We start from the raw sequence: 23,521 nt of genomic DNA on the forward strand, positions 1-23,521 counted from the left end.
TAGAGCAGTGGTTCTCAACCTTCCTAATGCCATGACCCTTTAATACAGTTCCTCCTGTTGTGGTGACCCCCAACCATAAATTATCTCATTGCTACTTCATAATTAGAATGTTGCTTCTATTATTTGACCTAAAGTATTTTAGGTCTGGTTTGCTGTTCTCAAGTTAAACCTTCAGATTCTTCATAATAAGCAGCAATTTACCAAAATGTTAACAAGGCAAAAACCTACTTTAGAGCATAATGTTGTAACCGATGAATTTTACCCAGTCTCAAGCACCTGAACTTTGGCTAATCGGTGTCTACTAACTGGTCAGACCATGTTCAAATAAGGGAAATATCTAGATGTAACCAATCCAGCGATTCCTGTACTTTTCTCCAGTTTGTCTATAGATACTTATTGGTCACTTTTGAAAGCAGTGCTCTCTGAGTCTCCTCTGATTTTGAGTGTTACCTGATTCATAAGTCATCTATACCAGGAGCTGTCGTGACCCAGTGTGTCTCAGCCTTAATCCATGAGGTTCAGCCTGAGCTGGGGGGGTGTGGAGCTGGAAGCTCCTAGCAACCCAGCGTCTATAAAGACCAAACACAGGCATCTTGTCATCTTTAGAGAGCTCTCAGTTCCATGTTGTAGAACTAGAGTCATTTCTTTATTAGCCATTTTTTTCTGCTGCTTCTTAACCATCCTGCCAATACCAAGAGGGAACCATTTCTCTCTTTGTTCTCCTCTCTGCTCTAGTTGCTCTTGCCCCTAACTCCTGTCCTCCCTAGTCACTCATACACCTCCCTCTCTGCCCAGGTACAGGCCTATTCAGATGCTTAGGCCCACAGAGATGCAAATAGGAGGCATATTACCCTGAGACCATGGTAAACAATTGTAGCCTTACTGGCATTAACAATACAATAGTGGGCGGGGCTTTCCAGTGTTCCTGTTTGCAGGAGCTGGAGGCTGGGCCCCAAAATATTCCATAACAGAATTATTTGGTCCCCCACAAGGAGCTTTCATGTTAATGTTTGATGAGATTAAAGTGCACTCATTACATCCAAAACTGCAAGATGCTGACCGTTGTCAGGATTGACTAGAGACAAATGTTAACACACAACTAAATAGAAAGCGTAGTGAAAATAGGACCTACTTATGTTTGCACTGTGATAGGTTCTCTTGTAGTTTGAATGTGAAATGACCCTATAGACTCAAGCACTTAACTCTTGCTTTCCATAGGACAGTACTAGTCTAGAAACTGGTTGACCCCTTCAGAAGCTGACATCTTGCTAGAAGAAGTACATCACTGTGATTAGACTCTGAGGTTTGGTCATCTAGCCTACTTCCTGTTCATTCTCTTTTTCCTGACTTCAGTCATCTTGTTCTCTGGTTATATCCACACCGTGAAGGACTGTATCTCCTCGAATTGCTGGAAGAGTTAAGTCATAATAACCTCCGTCCATCAAACTGCTTCTTACTGGCCATTTGATCATGGTAAGAGGAAGAATAACTAATACTGCTACTGACAGGGCCTTTCAAATTTGGCAGAAAAAGGCAGAATCAGAGAAACTCTGTCTAGTTCACAGAACTCTACTTTCTAGACACTTCAATGGGGAAAATCTAAACTTATTAGGTTTTCCTTCCTTTACCAGATCTTCTCAGGAAAAAGCATGTGACAACGCATCTAACAGTTGATGTATAGGGTCATGATTGAAAATGTTTCTTTAAAGACAATAGTTTTCAATGTGATTACTGACGAATACAATGGTGTGATGTATGCATTTCATGTCATAGAGAGCAGCATGACTCAAATAGAGAAGCTGACTCTGGGACTTTTATGTGTGCATTAACAATGCCAAAGGACCCTCAACTTTGACAGTGTATGCTACACAATCATGTATATAATCGGTGCCTTCATACTAACATGATCTTGGAAACCCGAGTTTCACTCTTTCTGCAAGTTTGGGGCATTATTATTCCATTCTCATGAAGCTGCCACCTTATAAATTAGGTACAACTTCCACAATGTGTGTTTAACTGAGATTGTTACTCAACTGGGAATTCTACTGACAAAGTTACTGAGAATATCTACAGTGACATTTAACTTTTTTTTTTTTAATGATAATTGCTTAGGAAATTTTGTAGTCACACTTAGTTTTTGAGGCCTGTGTAGTCAATTATATGGTTTTTTTCTTCCATAAAGGTCTTCATTTTAATGTGTCTTAGTATTAAAATAAGTTAACACATGGAGGATAATTACTTAATTAGCAGTGTTTGTTGGGTACATGTTCTTTAAACAAACTGATCCAGAGATAGATAACACATGGTGGCCTAGGGAAAAATGAAAAGAAATCAGAGTTTCACTTCTTGCAAACTGAGTTTTAGTCAATGTTGTTTAAAAGGAATAGCCATATATTACTTTATATGATCAAAACAGATTTTTACCTAGCATCTATTTAGATAAGATCTCAGTGCTGAACAGGGCATCATTCCTAATGCAGCAAGGGTAAGTGAGGCTTTGTAAACAGAACCCATGAGGGCAAATCCACAGAAAGCTACTAACAAAGAACATTAAGGATGATTAAAATTCTTGATAAGACTACCCAGCAGCTTGTGTGTGGAAGGCAGAGCAGGCTGCTCTGAAGGGAAGGATGAGGGATTCACAAGAGGGTGACTTGGGAGGTTTCTTATTAGACATGGTTAGACTTGATGAAGCTTAAAGCAAAGGTGTAGAAAGAGAAGTCAAGGAGCCTATCTAATGTTGGGTAAGGAGAGAATCTCTATTCTTCTTCTTCTTCTTCTTCTTCTTCTTCTTCTTCTTCTTCTTCTTCTTCTTCTTCTTCTTCTTCTTCTTCGTCTTCTTTTCTCTCTCTCTCTGTCTCTCTCTCCCAGAAGCAATCAGTACCCATTTTCTTTCTGGATATCATGAGGAAAGAATAAGACCAATCCTATTTTACACACAGGTTTGGGGATTTGATTCCTGATTGGCCACTAACTTTTCTTCTCCTGGATCTCAAAAGACACAGAAAGCTGTCTGCTTGCTTCCCTGTATTTACCCCATGGAGGGATAGTCTACTTCTCACATTTGGAAAGTATTTCTGGGGTCCTCAAAAGAAGCAGTTAAATTCCTGCCTATCTCTGTGGATCAATTCAAGTGTATTAACTCCTCCAAATATTGGACTTTATCTAAAAAATTAAGACTCACCTTCTACCTGCACCTCATCAGTCTTGTTATTCAAATTGGCCTGAGTTTAGGTTTAACAGATTTCCCTCTTTGGTGTGACATCTAGAAATTCCCATCTATTTCCTGAATCTAACTATTTTTAGTTTACAGCTATATTTATCCAACCAAATTATTGTTTAAAATAATAGAAGCTAGAAAACTTGTGTCTATCTCAACTCAATACAGCATTTAGAATATCTGTCACTTAAAATTGAAAGAACAAAAAACAGGCGTCAGGTTTAATAATGAAGAAGTTCCTTAAAATGTCTTTGTACTCAATGGATAGCTCTGATTCAGGAAAACTATGACAAAGGAGACAGGTTAGCCAGGTGTCTCAGCACATAAGGTGCCTGTTTGAAACTGACAACCAGAGTTTGAGCCCTAGGACTCATAAGGTGTACTGAGAGAACCAACTCCAGTAAGTAGTCCTCTGATGTCCACAGGACTGCTGTGGAATTGTGGCGCTACACACACACACACACACACACACACACACACACACACACACACAGGCAGTCAACAAATACTATAAAAAGTTTTAAAAATAGAAGCATTTGAAAAATAAAATAAAGAAAAAATCTCTCTATATAGCAATATAAGGAAATATAAATGTAAATTTTTATTGATTAACATGCATTTTGCCCATTTATACTTATATACTTATTTGTATCTATCTTATATTCTATTTATAAATAAGTACTTGTTAAAATCAGTTATCTTTATATCCATACATGAATATACATGCTTACACACACTATACTCAAATAAAAATCTACCATTTTTTAAAGTATCCAATAACATTTTTCTTCTCATAAAGAATTTTGTTTTATATTTCTTTATCAGTTGGCACAAGTATTTCAAATCATACTTTTAAAAAAGAAGGATACATCTCATCCCTTTCTGCACTAGTGGCTGTTCCTTTCAGAATTTAAACTGTATGTGTAGATGTTTTAAATACTTAGCTGTTTATCATTCTTGTAAATGAGAGTTGATGGGCAATTCATCACAGTGCATTGTCTGTACATTGATACATAGTTCATTATAAAACACCACGATATAATTATGTTGTGACATAGTTTTTGATGTAACTAACTCATTCATTATGTGTGTACATTTTTTTATATTTTTACAGTTGTGCTTGCATCTTATAAAACTTGCTTTCTGCATATTTTTATCACAAGACTTCTTAAGAGCTGATGCTTTATATTTAAAATATCACACTATTGAAAGACATTGCTTTTAATGATGCTATTTAGCTAATTTTAAGTATCTTTTATGATTCCTTAATTACTGTTTGTTGTAGCATTTTAATTGTGTACTTAGAGCGTCAAGTGTCTTCATGGTGGCACTTTTCTCATTAGGATTACTGTCACTCTTCTCAAGACTTTGTGTCTAACCAGATCCAGGTAAAATCTCTGCCTTCCTAGTTCTATCTCCCAAAGAAGCCAAAGAAATGATGCTTGCCCTTCTTTCCCCTTGTCAGTCCTTCCTTAAGCATAGCAGATGTCCCACCTTTCTTTAAAGATGTGTCTCTAAAAATGCATCCTCTCTCCTACTTGAGTTTCTGTATTCTACAGACTCATCAAGTTATCTTACCTTAAGCTTAGCTCTACCTTTCCTGCACTGGAGCAAGAGACAAAATGAGAGATGTCTGTAGCACTTTGGGAAAAGAAAGGGTGCATAAACAAGATTTTTCTCACTGCATATTTGAGAAGAACTGGAGGCTGTAGGATTGCACCCCCCCTTAGCCCGCCACAGAATTCAGCATGGGGTAGGGGCAGGATTGGGTGGGTCCTGAAGCAAGTTGCCACTCAATCACTGCTGTCCAGCGCTGGTTTTAGAGAGCAGTTTTCATTTCAGATAATACTGGAATGAAATGCACTAAATCTAGAAAAATTCTTATATTCCAATACATGAGAGCTTTCACAATGGCTTTCTGTTCACTGTGTAGGCAGCAACTGGTCCAGTTTCAATATAGATGTTTAAATAGTCTCTAATATAATACATGCTTGCTTTGTAAACATCATATGTATATAGTTTTATTGTCATTATATACACTAAGTATAAATAAAATATACAAACAATATACTACATGACATATTTCAGAAATGCTTTTCCTAATATGTACTTAATATTAAAAATATTTTATTATGCTGTGATATTTATGCACATACACCAAAATATACACATACCAACTATTATCATATATTCATAGATAATCATAACAAATTAGTAAAGAAAAGGAAAGACTATTTGTGTTTATAATAATGTGTCATGCCACCATTTTAACAAGATTGCTCATGCACTCAGTTCATACAATTATGCACTAATCAGGAAACCATGGAATGGACTTGTGTAACTGAAGTAAATTAGTGCTATTATTTCATATTTGTGAATGCCTGTTTCCTATGTGTGTGAAAGCTACAGGTGTAAAATGTCCCTTAGAGTTAACGTGATGAAGTTAGTTGATTGTGTACAACAAATGAAATTGCCTTTCTAAAAGCACCCATGGGAGATCACATCGAATTTTTAGTCATTTCCACTAGGTTTTCTTACACTTTGGTAATTATACAGAAGAATTTAAATATGGTGAGAATTTTAAGACCTATCTCCACTCAGCTTTCAGGGAATTACTTTTTTTTAAAAAAAATCTTTGACAGAATTTTTTTCAGAAGTGACTGCAAAGGTATATATTTTTAAATTTGAAATAACTATTTTTTCAAGTGATACATACATTTTTCTGCAACTGGAGAAAAATCATTTGTTATAAAATGGCATAGACCCTAAGGGGGCCTATGTATTTGGAGAGTTTACATAAATTCGGGTGTGACAGTGAACCTAGTCAGCATTTAATGAAACTTACAGTAGGATTGTGCACTTAATAGTCATGAGTACAGGAAAACTTGACATGCCTAACGGCAACAGATGTAACAGAGAAGCCAAAGGAAGCTGTCCTCTATCTCAACAATGGGACACAATTAGATTGAACAGTGATGAACTTACAGCTACAGGGTGCCACACATGTCCTCTGTCTCAACAATGAGACACAATGGGATTACACAACATACCTTACAGCTACAGGGCCCCACACAAGGGTCCTCGTTTGCACTCCCTAAGCCACTGCAGTTGCAGGGTTGGCAGTCTGGGTAGCCACTGTAGCCCCTGACACAGTGATCACAGTTCAGGCCTCCGAAGCCAGTTTTGCAGTGACAGGATCCAGGTTTCAACCCTGAAGGAAGAAGCATTACATATCAGCACTTTCAAAGGACACACAATTTAGTTCTAGAGGTTTAAATTATAGTAACTTTTAAGTTGGACTCTGCTCACAAAATTAGTTTTTAAAATTTTATCACTTAAAAATTTAAAGCAATTTTGAATTGAAATATACTTTGTTCCTATTTTTTTCCTTCCCCTAAGTCCTTCCAGATCCTCTCCCCTTCCTTACCTATCCAACTTTAGGCTCCTTCTCAACAAACAAAAACCCAATACAACAGCAAAACCTAGAAAACAAACACCCAAAAAGAAAAGAAAACACACACACACACACACACACACACACACACACACACACACACACACACACCCCAAAACTGTAACTAAGTAAAAGTACAGGCAAAATTTTTGGAGTTTATTATATTTTGCTCATCTACACCTGAATATGAGGCCTGTCCTGGAGTGGTTGAATTACCCAGTGTCTCTCTGTTGGAGAAAACTGATTTTCCCTCTCCCAGCAGTTATAAGTGATAGTTCAGTTGTTAATGTTACTCTAGTGAATAGGTTTTCATTAATTCCTTCATTAATACATTTGAAAATATAACAAAATAAAATATAATAAGATAAAACCAAAACTATCACATCAAAGTTGGACAAGACAAACGAACAGAAGGAAAAAAGCCCTAGGAGAAGACACAAGAATCAGAAACGTACTTTTTCTCATACTCAGGAATCCCATAAAGACACTAAACTGAAAGCCATACTATATACACAAAAAGCCCAATGCCAACCCATACAGGTCCTGTGCATTCTACTTCAGTCTCTGTGAGTTTATGTGAGCTTTCTCATGTTGTTTTATATGGCCTTCTTTCCTTGTGTCAATCATTAAAGCTAAAACCAAAGGATCTGGATATATAAAAATATCCAGAGGGGCTGGGAAGATGGGCCAGCAGTTAAGAGCATTGGTTGCTCTTCCAAAGGACCTAGGTTTGCTGCCAAACACCAACATGGCGACTTGAAATCATCTGTAACTCTAGTTCCAGGGGACCCAACAAGCTTTTCTGGCCTATGCTGAGAGTAAGCATGCACGTGGTACACATATTTGCATGCAAACAAAACATCCATACACAAAACATCCACTCATAAAAGTATTTTAAAAAGTAAAAGAATAAGGGCTGGAGAGAGGGGTCAGTGAATAATATGTACAAGCATAAGAATCTGGGTTTCCATTCCTAGAACCCTCATAGAAGCTGGGTGGGGCAGTGCATATCTACAACCCTAGCACTGGGAAATAAAATTAGGGCTTGCAGAAATAGGCAGATGCCTGGAGCTGGTTGGCCAGCTAGTGTAGTCAAATGGATGAACTCTGGGTTTAGTGAAAGACCCGGTCTTGAAAAACAAGGTTGACAGCTGTAAAGAAAGGCAACCTAGGTTTACTTTTAACTTCCCACACACATGACCACAAACCATGTCCACATACCTACCTACACGCATGTATCCACACACACACACCACATACATAGGAAATTAAAGAAAAATGAAGGACAGAAAAGTAAAAGCTGAAACTTTATGAAACTACAACTTGTGTTTGCCAAGGTTATGGAAAACAACAGCAGCAGCAACAACAAAATTATCAAGGGGTACTTTCTATAAAGTTTAAAGACACAACACTGGAAAGAATAAGCTGTGTCTTGTGCATATCTGGTAGCTCATAATCAAGCCTATCCCAGAGCATCATAACAGATAGGGGAAATCCTTGGAAATAACGAAAGACTACTTTTGAGTAAACATTGTTAATTTGATGTAGTGACACCCACAACAATGCTAAAGAAAAGGCTGAATGGCGGTAGAACTGGAGTAGTAGGGTGAATGTGATAAAAAATATAGTGTATGAAATTCTCAATTAATTAATCAAGTATTTTTTTTTAAATTTTCAAAAAAAAAAGACTGAAGGCATTCATAGAAATAGATTTTGGGCATGGAAGAGGGGTATGAAAGCTCTTGTAATTTCTCTTTTCTCTTGATAGAGAAAGTTAATGATAATACAGCCACAAGAAAATCTTTGGTCTCTCTTTAGGAATAACATGAGGACTGTTGTCTGTTGTTCTTGCCTTTGATGATAAAGATAGAAAAAATGTTGAATGAATGAATACAAGAAACAGGCCTTCAAAATGAGAGCAAATCAATAAAATGTGATCTCTGTCATACAAAGATGAAGAGCAATGAAATGCAAGAATATATCATGATAAGAAGTCATATCACTGAACAAAAGGAATATTAAACATGAATAAGTCAAGCATACATGCTATTACTATCAAGAGTCCATTTGCATAATATACTCGGGATATTAAATACAAAGAACATATGTACATGTTGGGAAAGTGTATAGAAAAGTAAAATTGCTACATAAATTTTAACGAGGGTCATAAAATATAATAGATTTAGTAACAAAAACATTCAGTTTACATTGATAAAGACATGATAATAAATTATTTTTATTAGATTTTTGCTCCCAAACAGGCTGGTTATTGGAGCTGGAGGGATGGCTCAGTGGTCAAGAGTACTTGCTGTTCTTCCAGAGGACCTGATGCAGTCCCATCACCCACGTGAAGAACCTCCAGTTCCCCTTAAGGATCCAATAAAAGGTAAAATATGAAATAAATTAGGAGGGGCATTTAAAGTTTTTCTCTTTGTAAAATTTCATTATTATTGCTTCTTACTTCTAAACTGCGACAATATTATGTATTTATTTTCCTAATTTTTCTATTTCTAATAACTTTTTGAATAATGTACTAATTTTGGTGGGTGACAATACTATTGATAATTGTGATTGAGTTGTCTATAAAAAGGGAAATAATTCATTGTGGCAGGATTTAACTTTAAGGGTATTAGGGCAAAAATGCATACAGTCTTCATTATTTGCTACTTTAAAGTTGCTACTCAAATTATCTCGGGCGAATGTCCTGAAATCAGCTCCCAAATGTTAATTTTATGATGTTGCCACTTGATTCCTTGATGATGAGCATTTATTGTGCATTTGATTTCTCAGAGTTATTGGGTTCAACTCATATTGCCACCATCTGTAGTCGTGTATGTGCACATAACATCATCTACTTCTCACAGTTCTGTAGTCCTGTGTGTGCACTTGGCATCACCTACTTCCCACAATGTGATCACTGTTTACTTCCTAATGCTGCACAAAAATCTCTCAATGAATATTGTCATTTTAAATTGGACCCAGTGGAAGCTACAGAACAATCAAGTAACAGGACATGAAAAATTGTACACATACTAACACACTCTCGATTTATGCCCTTCCTCCCCCCTCCCTCACACACACAGACACACAGAGACACAGAGACACAGACACACAGACACACAGACACACAGACACACACACACACACACACACACACACACACACACACACAAACTAGTAACTGTCATATAGCATCATTTTTTTCTCAAGGAAACGTCACATAGATGATAGTGATCCCATAAGATTATACTACATGGTGACATCATAGTTTGTATAATGCACACCATAACATTTCTACAACTAAACTGTTTCTGACAAATTTCTTCCTACAATATAGTTCATTACAAAATCAAACATTATTGCGAATAAAAACAGGATCCTAGGGGGCACAGCGTTAGATACCAGAATCCCCACTCTGGGAATGTATTATTTTAAAATTCTCTGACAAGAATGGTGCTTGGCATCCAGTCATCTTCTCATCTCAGCCAGTTCTCTACAGTGCCTCACCTCGACGGGCATATTTCTCATCCTTCACACACACTTCACTTAAGGAGCCAACTGGATCACAGTGACATGGCTGGCATGGTCTTGGATAATTTGGTGACACCTGAAAAAATAATTGAAATGGTTTGTTTCAGTCAAGTGAAATAAAAATGCCAGTATTTTCAACTCAGCAAACAACTGCAAACAATTCAGTGCTGATTAGTTTTAAAAATCCATAACAAATTATTTTGATAAAATTATAAGAATTCATTCATCTTTGACACAGATTGGTGGGCTTCTAAAATCCATTTTTTTCTAAATGGATACACAAAGTAAAGTGTCCAATATCACCAATCTGTAGATGTTTGTTTTTTAGATTCAATAATCAATAAGTTTTTTCCATGTTCCATTTCTTCTTGGTCTTTTTAAAGTGTGCATAATGAAACCACAGATGATGAACCCTTGAATCCTAATATACATAAAGAAACACGTTTTTATAACCACTGCATTATAATCATAACAAAATGATGATCTTTGGATGGGATACTCAACTATATATTTCATAATTTAACCTGCCTTCGTATTGTATGTTTTAAAAGGATATGATTTAAAATCACTATCACCAATTTTCCTTCCAATTTACTTTTCAAGAACTTTCACACTAATCATGGCATAATTATTTACATAAAATTTTATATTTTCTGTTTGGCATTGGTGGTGCACACCTTTAATCCCAGCACTCGGAAGGCAGAGGCAGGCAGATCTCTGTGAGTTCAAGGCCAGCCTGGACAGGCTCCAAAGCAATACAGAGAAACCCGGACTCGAAGAAAAAAATTGTATCTTCTGCTCAAAAGAGACACAATTAAATATTTAAACTAGAAACCAGGTTTTGTACATGGTTGTATAACCTGGAAAGAGACTTTCAGACTCTGTAAGTAGAAGTTGAGCTCATATCCCATTGGGGCGTGTGTAGCCCTTACCCTTCATTTTGACACCAGCACAAACATTGCTCCAAAGATGTTCTATAGGGGGAGATGAAGAGCGATGGCCTGGAAGGTATCTCACAAGATCCCTGGCACACAGTACATGCTTAGAATTACAAGGAGCTTTTACTGTTGAATATTTTAATTAAACAAATCTAAATTGCTCACAATACTTCACACACATTAGTTTTCCAGATGGCATGGAAGAAAACAAAATCCCTATACTGGTTTCCCAGGAAATGAATATATATGAATATACTTTTCTCTAGTAGACTATATCTTTCATTTTGTGTCTATACATAGTTTCATTTTTAAGGAGGAATATTTTTGCTAATATAAATCATGATGTAAAAACCACACTGGATTATATATCTAATCAAATATGACTCAAGTTCACAACAGTTTAGAAACCATCATTTGTTTAAGACGATATTAATCATGTCCCCATGGTTCTAGCACTGTCCCTAACACAGACATGAGCCATATTCACTACCTTTAACAAGCTTATGGAAATAAAAAGGTTGGTAAGACACTGATAAACGAAAAGTACTAAAGGCTCTAAGAGGGCATACAAGGTAGTCATCAATCTCATTATTGGGGAAGAGCATTTAATGTAGTCTCTCCACTATTGCTTAGATTGTCATCCTTGTAGATCTCGGCTTAACACTGAACTGAACTCCTTGGAACCCAGTTGCAGAGACAGAGGAGTGGTGAGCAAAGGGGTCAAGATCGTGCTGGTGAAACCCACAGAAACTGCTGGCCTGAACAAGGGGGGAGCTCATGGACCCCAGAATGATAGCTGAGAGGCCAGCATGGGACAGACTGATCCAGACCCCTTGAACATGGGTATCAGTGAGGAAGCCTCGGCAATCTATGGGGCCTAGGGTAGTAGATCAGTACTTATCCCTGGCTTACGAATGGGCTTTGAGAGCCCATTCCACGTGGAGGATGCTCTCTCAGCCTGGACAAATGGGGGAGGGCCTAGGCCCTACCTAGGATGATGTGACAGACTTTTGAGATCCCGCATGGAAGACTCACCCTCCTTGGGGAGCCGAAGGGAGATGGGGGTGGAGGATTGGGGAGGGGGCTGGTGGGGTTCCGGGGAGGAGGGGAGGGAGAGGGAGCTGGTATTGACATGTGAAGCAAGCTTCTCTCTAATTTAAATGACAGGAAGGAAGGAAGGAAGGAAGAAGGAAGAAGGAAGGAAGGAAGGAAGGAAGGAAGGAAGGAAGGAAGGAAGGAAGGAAGGAAGAAAAATAGACACACTGGAAGAGCCCCTAGGATCAAATGCCACAACCCATCACATTGCCTTCAAACAATAATTGTGCAGAAACAGTAACATTTAAACTGGAGCTTAAATAGAAAATGTTATTTGTAAATATAATTTAGAACAGGGCTTTCTACAGGGAAGAGTCACCAGACATCAGAAAGCCTCTGTGGTATATTGCAAGGATTTATAGATACTTTGAATTAACTTTAGAGTGTTACAAATCTGATTCATACTTGCAATGGCAAGAAGTAGGAAACCAAAGCCCTCTAGCTAATTATTATGCTTGATACTGATTAGGAAAACATACCTGAATCAGATTGCTGATCAGAAAATTCTCTAACCTCCGAGACTGACAAACAGATCTGTTCTATAACGAATTCAGTGCTCCCAAAGTAATTCAGATTATTACTAATTAGCACCCAAGTAAACTTTGCTTAAATATTTTATGTGTAAAACATACACACGCAAATAAAATCAAGTATGTGTATTTAGTAGATAAATCTAGTATCAAATTAAATTAGTAAGACCAAGGGCTTCAAGTTTGCTAGGTAAATGTTTCATCTCTAGACTATATCTCCAAACATCAGGACAACAGTTTTAGGGAATATAGTGGAGACAATTTACTTCACAATTTGCCAGACACAAAGGTCTTGATTTTATAAACTTTGTAAACTTCTACCCAGATAGTAAGTGTTTGTAAAATTTGTATTTTTTTCAAAATTCTTTTTTGTATAAACATTTTGTCATAATTACAGAAGTTGTATATTCATTTAATTATGTCACTTGTAAATAAAATTTAACCCAGCTATCAGTTATGATTTTGGTAATGTTGCACATTAGTCTAACATACCATCAGATGAAAATGTAAACTTGGGGAAAATGTGAAAATTAATTACTTGAGCCCTCTGAGAATAATAAGAAGCAGTCAGGAACTATAAAACTTTGATGTTTGAAACAGGCTGTGATGGAGCACACCTTTAATCCCAGCACTCGGGGGGCAGAAGCAGGCAGATCTTTATGAGTTTGAGATCAGTCTGGTCTACAGAGTGAGTTCCAGGCCAGCCAAGGATACACAGAGAAGCCCTGTCTCAAAACCAAACCCAAAATAATAATAATAATAATAATAATAATAATAATAATAATAGTGTTATTATTATAGTAATATTTTAAATAATAATATAATTATTATAATAAATAATAAATAAAATACAAAGTATAATAATAATAATATTAAAAAACCAAATTGATGTTTAAAGAACAAAAAGAAAAATCAACAGAAGAGAGGTCTGTGGAGGCTGGGTAGCAACATCAGGTATATTGACATCCCCCCCCATACAGCTTAACTGATCCATTCTGCATAAAAAGTCATTCACAAGATGCCAAGAAGCCCAGTGGAAAGAACTAAAAAGAAAACAGAGAAACTTGAGTAGAGTTTTCAGTGCTTTGCACCAAGTAGACAGGATTTAAACAAACTTAGAAATGTAAGTTAAGCACCATGAACTGTCTGTCAACTGTCTCTCAAGCATCAAATGCTCTCCTCCACTGCTCTATGCACCAGTAACTTTCCTCTGTTTAGGACACATTCGAAATTTTCAGAGGAAGAAAATGGGATCCAGGAGGTTTGTACTTAATCACCACAAATGCACTGTAAGAATCTGTGTTCGTAAGTATGAGAAGAAATGGGAAAATGTAGCAATCATTAAAGAAAGAGAAGTCAATAAAGATAGATGCCAAGGTGACCCAGGATTGAAATTAAGGAAATCAATGGAGGAACTGTAGATATGTCAAATAATTTATAGAATGATGTTTATGAGTGATGCATAAAGTATTTCAGGTGAAAAATACAAAGTATTAGAAAAGGGTGGGGTAGCCAGCTCCAGAAAGCCAAAAAGCAAAATCTCAAATTTTCAAATTCATTGGACAGGTTTAATGTCAGATTACAAATACTGCTGTGTGTTTGGTGGGGTGGGGGGTCAACCCAATTACATGATGTCAGATAAAGAGAAACTATTCAATCTGAAAAGCAGAAAAGAAATGAAAAGTGATCATGACCTCAGCAACCTGCAGGGAACAATTAAGCAACCTGACATTCAGGTCTTTGGTCTCAGAAAGAAGAAAGAGAGCATAGATCAAGTAATACTGTTAATGAAATAATGGTCCATCATGTGTGGAGACTCAGCTTTTGAGAGGTGGAGGCAGGAGCTGATCATAGGCAGCCTCAGCTACAAGTTTAGGCAACTGCTGGGTTACATGAAACCCTGTCTCAACAAAACAAAACAACAACAAAAAATAAATATCCTAAAATACTCTCATTGTGAATCCAAATCAAAGTTGATTGCTATGAGAAGCTCAGTAAACCATACAAGATAAGCAGGGAAATCTCAACAACACACCACTGTGTATTGAGTTTGGAGAATATTTTTGTGTAAAGTGACCAGTGCCGAAGTGCAGGCGCTGCACCATGTCGGTTTCTGTCTGTTTAGCGCCCTCCTACCCTGTATCTTTTCTCTTACTTCTTCTCTTATCACAAATGTAAAACTAGTTATTTGCTTACAGAACATACACAGACCATACATTTCATCTGATAGGCAGGGCAGTTTTCTGACATTTAGAATAGTTGCTGAGAAGCAAACCTAAAGGAGGTATCTAGAATTTAATGGCATTGGGACAAGCCCCAAATGCCAGAACTCTGGAGACTGAAGCCAGAGAGAAATTAATTTGAGGCCAGTCTGGACTGCAAAATGAGTTTCAGACCATCCTAAACTCTTTAGTAAAACCCTGGCTTAAATTTAATCAACCAAACCCATATATCAGTTAATGAATTAACAGGGATTACACATAGTAGGAACAAGAAACAAATGCCAGTGTGCTTTCATAAGGACCAATGAAATCCAGCAGATGATGGGTACCACACCAGTAAAATGCTCTAGGCTTTAAAAGGGAATAGAGATAGTCAACACACAAACAAAACCTTTATGGCAAATGTTTGACTGTCTGGAAGAAAAACAATTACTCTGAAAAGTAAGATGCATGAGAATGACCTGTTAGAGCTAGTCTGTAATTTCAATATCTGCAAGTCTGGTTAGGAGATTTCAATTTGATAACAGCTACATTATGAAACTCTGCCATATACACAAAAAATAAAAATATGAAACCTACTAGGTTTAGTCATACATCTAATTTAAAAAGTCAATTAATATCAATTTTAATTCCCAGAATCCATGAAAAGGGATAAATGCATAGTTTGGGTATCTCACAGGGAAATTCTAGCCTAAGGTGTATTGAATGTTTGGAAGAGATCTAATTGATTTTTTTTTAATCTGTGGAAAAGGAAGCAATTCCTAGCACTTTCGTTTGAGGCTGGTAAACCATACTACAAATGACTGACAAAGATATTGTAAAAACCTAAAATTAAAGTCCAAAATTCCTCCTCTTACAGCAGAACAAAACTCCTTAATAAAACCATCCTATGCATGAAAATTATAGTATTTTATAAATAAACGATACTTAATACACAAATGCAAAATTGTTTTCATATCCTACAAATGAATACAAGCTGACCATGTTAACATGAAAAGTAAAAATACATATATTTATTTTAATAGATGCAGAAAAACATTTGATAAAATGCCTCAGCACTTTTTTATTATAAAAATGCTCAGCTACCTGGGAAGAGGAGAGAAGTTGCTGAATCTGATAAAAGGCACCCATAAAAATCCCATAACTCACAGCATGCTCAATAGTGAATTATTATGTTTGTATTTAAAGTGAGAACAAAATAAAAACTTCAGCTCTCACCAATTCTATTTAACATCATCATAAATATTTCAAAGTAAAGAGTGAGCCTGGCGTTATTTATAGACAAGAGTCTAAGTGTGTAATTCTAAAGAATACTGTAAGAATCCTAGAACAAACAAATTAATTTTCAATAAGTACAGATGATAAACTCAGTATTATATTTTTTCTTAATAATAAAATGAAAGAATTGGGGAAAAAGTTTTACTAAATCATTTAATTACTATTTGAGACACAACATACACACAAAAGACACATTTAAATTTAACCAATGGTATGTAAGATCAGTATTCCAAACTTACTGTTAGGAATAAGTTTTGAAAAGGACATGGAGACAAACGTTCATCAGGTGACTCAACATTAATATGAGTCCTTGTCTCCCTATTAATACAAGATTCTAAGCAAGTAGCAAGCAATATGATCTTTATTTGAGAACTAGATTGTAAAATTTTATGGGTAATGAACTGGTGTTTTCTTGGCCACCCTGAAAACATACATACAAATAACATTATACAGACTACACGCACACACACCGCCACCACCACCACTACCACCATCACCACCAATTACTGAAAAAAAGGGGGCATGAATTTTAACCAAAAGGGTAAGTGGGGGTACATGGGAGAGTTTAGCGGAAAGAACAGGAAGTAGAAAATGATAAAATTATAATCTCAAAAAGTAAAAGATAATTTTAAACATTTTGTGGAAATGCAAATACACTACTAAAGAGAGAGCCTTGTTTCAAATGCAGTATAAAGTGGGTGAATCTGCATTGCTTGACTCCAAGTGGGCTGATGTTAGTGAATAAGGAATGTGGCTGTTCAAGTTGATCCACATTATATGGCAACATTGTATGATTCCTAAATAACTAGATATAAGTCTAAATCATTATTTCATTGAAAATACAAAAATTAGTTCAAGATATTGTTTAAAAATTAAAAATGGAAAATTTCTAAATTGAAGAAGAATAGTATCTTTACTTGAACATATGCTTCATCATAGAAGCTACACAATAGGCCTTGGGATCAAAATCAAATATAAAGTTTGTCAACCATAAATATTAGTGGCAACATGGAACTCATAAACACAAAACATTTTTGGTGAAGATGTAAAATGTCATTGATAATTTGATAACAATGTAGAAATGTCTTATAAATTTTAATACAGCCCTATCTTATGAAACAACCATTTTATTCTTAAGTATATTTTCAAAAGATGCATTAAAACAAGACCATAACATGACATATGTAGACTTGTTTGTAGGAGCTAATAAGAATCTGAAAATTACCTGAATATCCATCTATGGGAGAATGATTGAATTACTTTGTATGTTCATGCAAAGGAATATTATTAGTTCTTATAAATGAGCGATTATTGGCACATTTAACAAAGATAAATAAATCTTCAAGTTTTATGATGGAAGAAATTAAGATGCAAATGAACAAGTACTGTATTCTAGCTTTTGTTGTTGTTGGACATTTACCGAAAGGCAAACTTAATTAATTTTCTAAGATCAGAAGACAGCTCTACTTGGATGTGGTTCAATTTGAGGAATTCAAAGAAGACTTTGCTGGAGTGCTTATAACACTGCATACCACATCCACACGCCACACTTTCAGGTAAGAAAAGTTCTCAGTCTTCTTTTAAAGGATGAAGCCCCATGTTTTAGAGATGTTGAAGTCAGTTTGGAGTACATAACTCTTATGAAAAATCAAAAATAAAACTTTATGAGAGAAAAGTATACCTTACCCCCTTTGGCCTGAAGAATCCATCAATACATGTTTCACAATTTATGCCAGCAGTATTTTGTGTACAGTTGATGCACACACCCCCTCCGATGTACTTCCCATGTATATTTAAGCTTAGATTTCTTCTGGCAACATTTTCATCATAATAGCACTCTTCAGCTTTTCCATGACAATTGCATGCTACAGTCAAAATACAAAGCAGTAAGTACTAGTTTCATGTTTAAAATATATTTAAAAATATTTCATTATCCATATAGCATAGACACACAAGTCCTTAAAAGCATTTGTACTTATTACATATATATCAATAAATTTATTCTTGTAATGAGTTTGAAATAATTAAAATCTACAAATTCAACTGAGTGTGGAAATACCAAAAGTTCACTGTTTCAAATCTAACTACAATTTCATATAGTTGAATCGGCATTTAATTGTGACAGATAAATTATTGAACAAAGCATGAAATGATTAACAATCATGTAATCTATGATGAATAATGCCCACGTGTGACCCTGTATACTACATCTTGTGGATAAAATGGACAGGGAGGAGTTAATTACTCCAATTTTTCATCATTAATAACAAACAAAACTTTTCAATAGGCTAGATTCTCTGCTAGTCATTTTATATTTGCTGTTATTGATTTCAATTATGATGAAACCCTCTTCCTACATCACTAAACCAAATCAGAGACAGGGGAAATCACATACAAACTACTGTCCTTGGTATTGGACACTGTTCTGAAGTGAGATTCAAGAACCTGCATTCCAAACTCCTGTTTCAGTCCCTCTCACATCCTTTCCAGTCAATGAGACAGGTACACAGTAGGTATCAAGAAATCAGACAGAATGAGAGCCAGAGTAGTTTGAATGGGATGTTCTTGCCCTTGATTAGCAGTGATGTGATATAAGTAATGTCCTCCTTTCACTGGACTCAGTTTCCATATGAAGCATGGACAGTCAATAGTCATTAAGATAGGGATATTTAAAAGCATCAAATGAGATGATGCATGCAACACCATTACCATAGTGCCTTTAAATAAGTTCAATTGATTTGTCCTGCTCTTCACCCTCTTTATCTTTTTCATGTTGCATTATAGGAATTCAAGACAGTGGGGAAAAATCACTTTTCCCAGAAAAGACTTGGTAAAGCTTTTAAATATATAATGAATTTTTATAAGGAAGAGAACCAGGGAATGGTATTTGTGAAGTCTCCTTCCTCCTGTATATTTGGTTATCTGTTCTTTCATTGATTTGTTTTTGTGTATCAGAGGGTATGAGCACACACACAAACACACACACACACACACACACACACACACACACACACACACTTACATGCACACACACTGTGCATGTATGTACGTAGCGTTTTATGTATTTATATACTCTTCTAGACTGTCTGACATTACTAAAACTAACTTTTCTTTCTAAAACAGCATGGGTATCACCCACAGCTACACAGAATATTACTGGAGAGGAGGCATGAGTCAATACCATGCTAAGGGACAGTCAAAGTTGCCAGGGGGTTTTCTTCTTAAGCAACAGAGCACATATACTGGCATCAATGGATGACACTGAGGGTGAGATCTGGTCTATGAAGCTAAACTCTTTCCTTTGTTAAGCTCAGAGACTTTGAAGAGTATTTTGCTGCCATTTTATGACTTACTTCTTTGATTGGTTTTGTAAATGCAAAGTACTTAAAAAAAATTCTGGAGAGACATGCTCCAAGAAATATATTAGTGATAGCAATTAAAATAATGCAAAGATTATTAGAATATGGCCTGTGTAGACATATGATACATTTTGGACTAAATTATTAAAAATATAATTACTATTTTAGACTGAAGGCATGTCAACTTGAATTTTAATAGACTGAAAAAAATGGCCATCCCAAAATGTTCTCCTAGATGAATCTCTACCCAATAGACATGATGAAAGCCTTCCCCCCATAACCTCACCAATATTGTAACTTATTGATACCATTATTATAGTATAATTAGAATATCAAGTATTCAAGTATTTGTTAGGATGATGTATGCATACACAGACAAATCAAACAATATTTTCATTGCTGTGTCCTGGTTTTAAGAGTCATTCTCTTTTGTCTGAATTGTGAATGCCATGTTTTTCAAAAGACAGAACTGTTTTGCTTTTGTATAATAGCATTATTGTTTTTCTTACTGACATGTAAGACCTCCTAATACAGTAAGAATGATATCTCCTCGTCATGGTTGTTGAAAAAGCCTTCTCCAACATTTTGATTTAGAAAATAATAATTTCATTATACTTGTAGAGTTTCAAGCTTTATTTTAGGGAATACACAGTAATAAATATAATTGTTCATTCATTATAAATGACTTTTTGGGTTTAGGAAAAGACAAACAAATATTTAAACATCCTCTTTTAAATATATATTATAAGAAATGGAAATTTTCAGCTATCAGTGTAGATGGAAGTGTGTAATGCAATACAGAATTATCTACACAATATTTAGAATGGATGTTACTGAGTATGTAAACTGTGGGCTAATGTTTGATGCTTGGGTGGAATCACTCATATTTCCTGCAACCAGAACCCATTATCTGTCTATCAGCATCAACGATACTGTGCCCAACTCTAAGCTGATGGCTTCAGAGGATAGGGATGGTGTCTGCTATCAGTGAGCCATTTTCTATGTTGTCAATCAGCAACTTTCTATTCCACAGAAAAGCCTTGACATGTGCTTTAAAGTCTTAGTAACAGAATGAAAATTTGTCATTATTCAGAGCTACATCTTGCTTTAAATAAACCAGATCATTGAAAATCTAAATTAAACTCAAATTAATTAGAAATGATTATCTTTTATATAGGGAGAGTTTTCCTATCATGAGAGATTTTCCTAAATATTAAACTTGGAAAGGAGACATTTTCTGTTTCCCTCTAGAAATGGATGCATTGCCAGTGGTGTGGGGCCTGGCTATCCTATGATTAAGATAGCCATCATTAATTTCTGGGCTTTGAAAATCTTTATTCTTCAGAGTATGGAAGACAACATTCCCATCCACCTTACAAAAGAAGAAAGCACTTACAATCCCCAACTTTTTAAAATTACATAAGAACAAACGGATCCTGCTAGATCAGAGATGGCTGAGAAGAGCTGAAAATGAAGAATGGACAGACCTACAGTCTGTTTGGCATTCAGTGGTGGCTAAGCCTCTTCATTTGTCCACTAATAATAGAACAGGTAGACACACATCAAAGATACTCAAAATGTGGATAACATGTGTAGCACTAAAAATCTCAAAAGTGTGGGTTTTATGATTGGAGAATATTTTATTCAATTGTCTTGAATCTTACCATGTCCAATATATGAGCCACAATAAACATAAATGGCATTTCTTTATATTCAACATATAGGACTTGATTTACTTACTTGATGCAAGCCTGTATTTGAGACCTTTCATACTTTTTGAACTTAAAATATATGGTCTAGGCTGTCTCACTAAAATATTAATATTGAATTCAGCTGAATTTGGCTTCCTGCAAGTTTGAGTCTACCGTTCTGTAGAACTGTGTGTGTTGAGATCTTTTCTTGCCCTAAAAAAATCTACAAAAAATAGAATTCTCTAGAATTCAGGTAACGGGAGCTGAAAAAATGGCTCAGAGGTTAAGAACACTGACTGCTCTTCCAGGGGACCCAGGTTCAATTCCCAGAAGCCACATGGCAGTTCCACACCATCTTTAACTCTAGGGTCCAACACCCTCTAATATGGGCAGGCAAAACACCAATGCACATAAAATAAAAATAAACAATTGCATATCTAGAATTCAGGTCACTATGGTGGGCTACTTGACCAAATTAGTATCTCAGGCAGTAGGCTGTTTATTTTCCTGAGGAGAAACAGATTCATTTTATCTCTAAGGTAATTGTTTAAAGTATGAACTCTTGTTGACCTATTTTTCATTTCTTTCACTTTTTCTTGATGCTCATTGTCCATCAAATGTGCTAATAATCACCACAGATACCACTTTATTATAAGTAGTTCTATAGTGGTGTTGCTATAAGGAATCTGTATTTAAAGCAGTAGACTATTGACAATCAGTATGTCAAAGCCATAGCTCCCCTTCCACATTTACTAAAGCACTCTTTATGGTAATTGCTATATGGAATTAATCTAATGACTGTTTACCACTGTAGATGGCATCATCAGCATTGCACAGCCTAAGTGTGACTAATGAATCCTTTCATTCTCTGTTTATAGCCTGGTTCTATCATAAAGATAATCTCTCACCTTTGACTGGACTCTTGTACTCAGTCCTGTTTAAAGGCTATTTGTGGGAGGTTATAAGTGATTATCCGGACCAAAAGAGACAGACAATACAGACTATACCAGTATCTGTGTTCAGAAGGCACCCCAAAGACTAGGTTTCACTTACTGCCCATCTCCATTTCTATTTATGTCCATAGGCATCTGGTTATTTATGTTTTCATGCCTGTACTTGTATGTTTGTGTGTCTCTTCTTGTGTGCCTATCTATGTGTGTGTTTGGATGTTTTTATGTCTTTGTGCATGATCTTATATGTATTTGTTAGTGACTGTATATATTTGTATGTCTTCATTCTTATATGTTTCTTTGTATTCCTATGTGTTTCTGTGTCTGGGTTTGTGCATGTGTTTGTTTATTGTATATTTATGTATGTGATTTATATGGTTTTTGTGCATTTTCATGTTTATATGTGTACTATGAATATTTGTTTTTAATATGTGTTTGTGTTTGCTGTATATTTTGTATGTTTCAGATGTGGTTATATGCTGCCATATGTTTTTATGTTTGTGTTGGTGTCTTATGCTACAAGTACTGACTTTTTCCTTATGAAGAAAAATATGTGGTATTTTCTCTTGTGTTTCCCATAATCCTTATATTTATGATAAATTCATAGCATTTGATAAATATTTAGAAATTTAAGATGAAATTCCAAGAAACCTGAAGTAGTAAGACAGTTGGTTGATGAATTTACTAGCTATGGCCTTGGCTAAAATATATAGCTGGGATATGAGAATACCTAACCCACATTAGCTCACAGTGATGTTCTCTGTGACCTGAGAAGAAGCAGAATGGCAGGGTTGTCCTCTCAAGTCAGTCAGGGACACACCATCACACGTCCTCTCAAGTCAGGGACATACCTTCACACTCAGTCTTGGTGAGGAAAGTCCCAGCTCTCCAGGGCTTCTGATGAAATCCAGGGCAGCACCTGTCACAGCTCTCCCCACAGGTGTTGTGCTCACACTCGCAACGTGATTTCTAGCCACAAAGGGAGAGGAGAAGATTTTGAGTGTTGTATAGAACCACAGAAGAGGGGTTGTCTTTGAAAGGTGGGTGTAGAAAAGGAAAAACATCTAGACTATGCATGAAATTGTAAAATTAGGGTCAGCGTGTGCAGGAGACAGTGGCGGTACTAGGGTGTTTACAAACGATCTGCAGCAGTGTGGTTGCTCCCTGCTGTGGCTGGAATTATTGGGTTTAGGTTCTGAAGACAGCAGAGAGGCCCAGTTGAAGACTGAATTCTGATTCTCCAGTACCTTGAG

General features: G+C 36.0%; 1 protein-coding gene across 4 annotated transcripts in view; it reads right to left on the bottom strand.

Moving 5' to 3' along the window:
* Nucleotides 1-23,521, bottom strand: part of LOC100771923 (laminin subunit alpha-2) — a 541,373-nt gene that overhangs the window by 311,681 nt on the left and 206,171 nt on the right. For all 4 annotated transcript variants that reach the window (XM_035440328.1, XM_027402872.2, XM_027402871.2 and 1 more), the window contains exons 7-10: nucleotides 23,120-23,237; nucleotides 17,955-18,133; nucleotides 10,182-10,281; nucleotides 6,271-6,431 (exon numbers count right to left, since the gene is read on the bottom strand). In XM_035440328.1, coding sequence (XP_035296219.1) covers nucleotides 6,271-6,431; nucleotides 10,182-10,281; nucleotides 17,955-18,133; nucleotides 23,120-23,237 — 558 coding nt within the window. The remainder of the gene's footprint in view (nucleotides 1-6,270; nucleotides 6,432-10,181; nucleotides 10,282-17,954; nucleotides 18,134-23,119; nucleotides 23,238-23,521) is intronic.

Source organism: Cricetulus griseus, chromosome 2, assembly GCF_003668045.3.
Source record: "Cricetulus griseus strain 17A/GY chromosome 2, alternate assembly CriGri-PICRH-1.0, whole genome shotgun sequence".
NCBI lineage: Eukaryota > Metazoa > Chordata > Mammalia > Rodentia > Cricetidae > Cricetulus > Cricetulus griseus.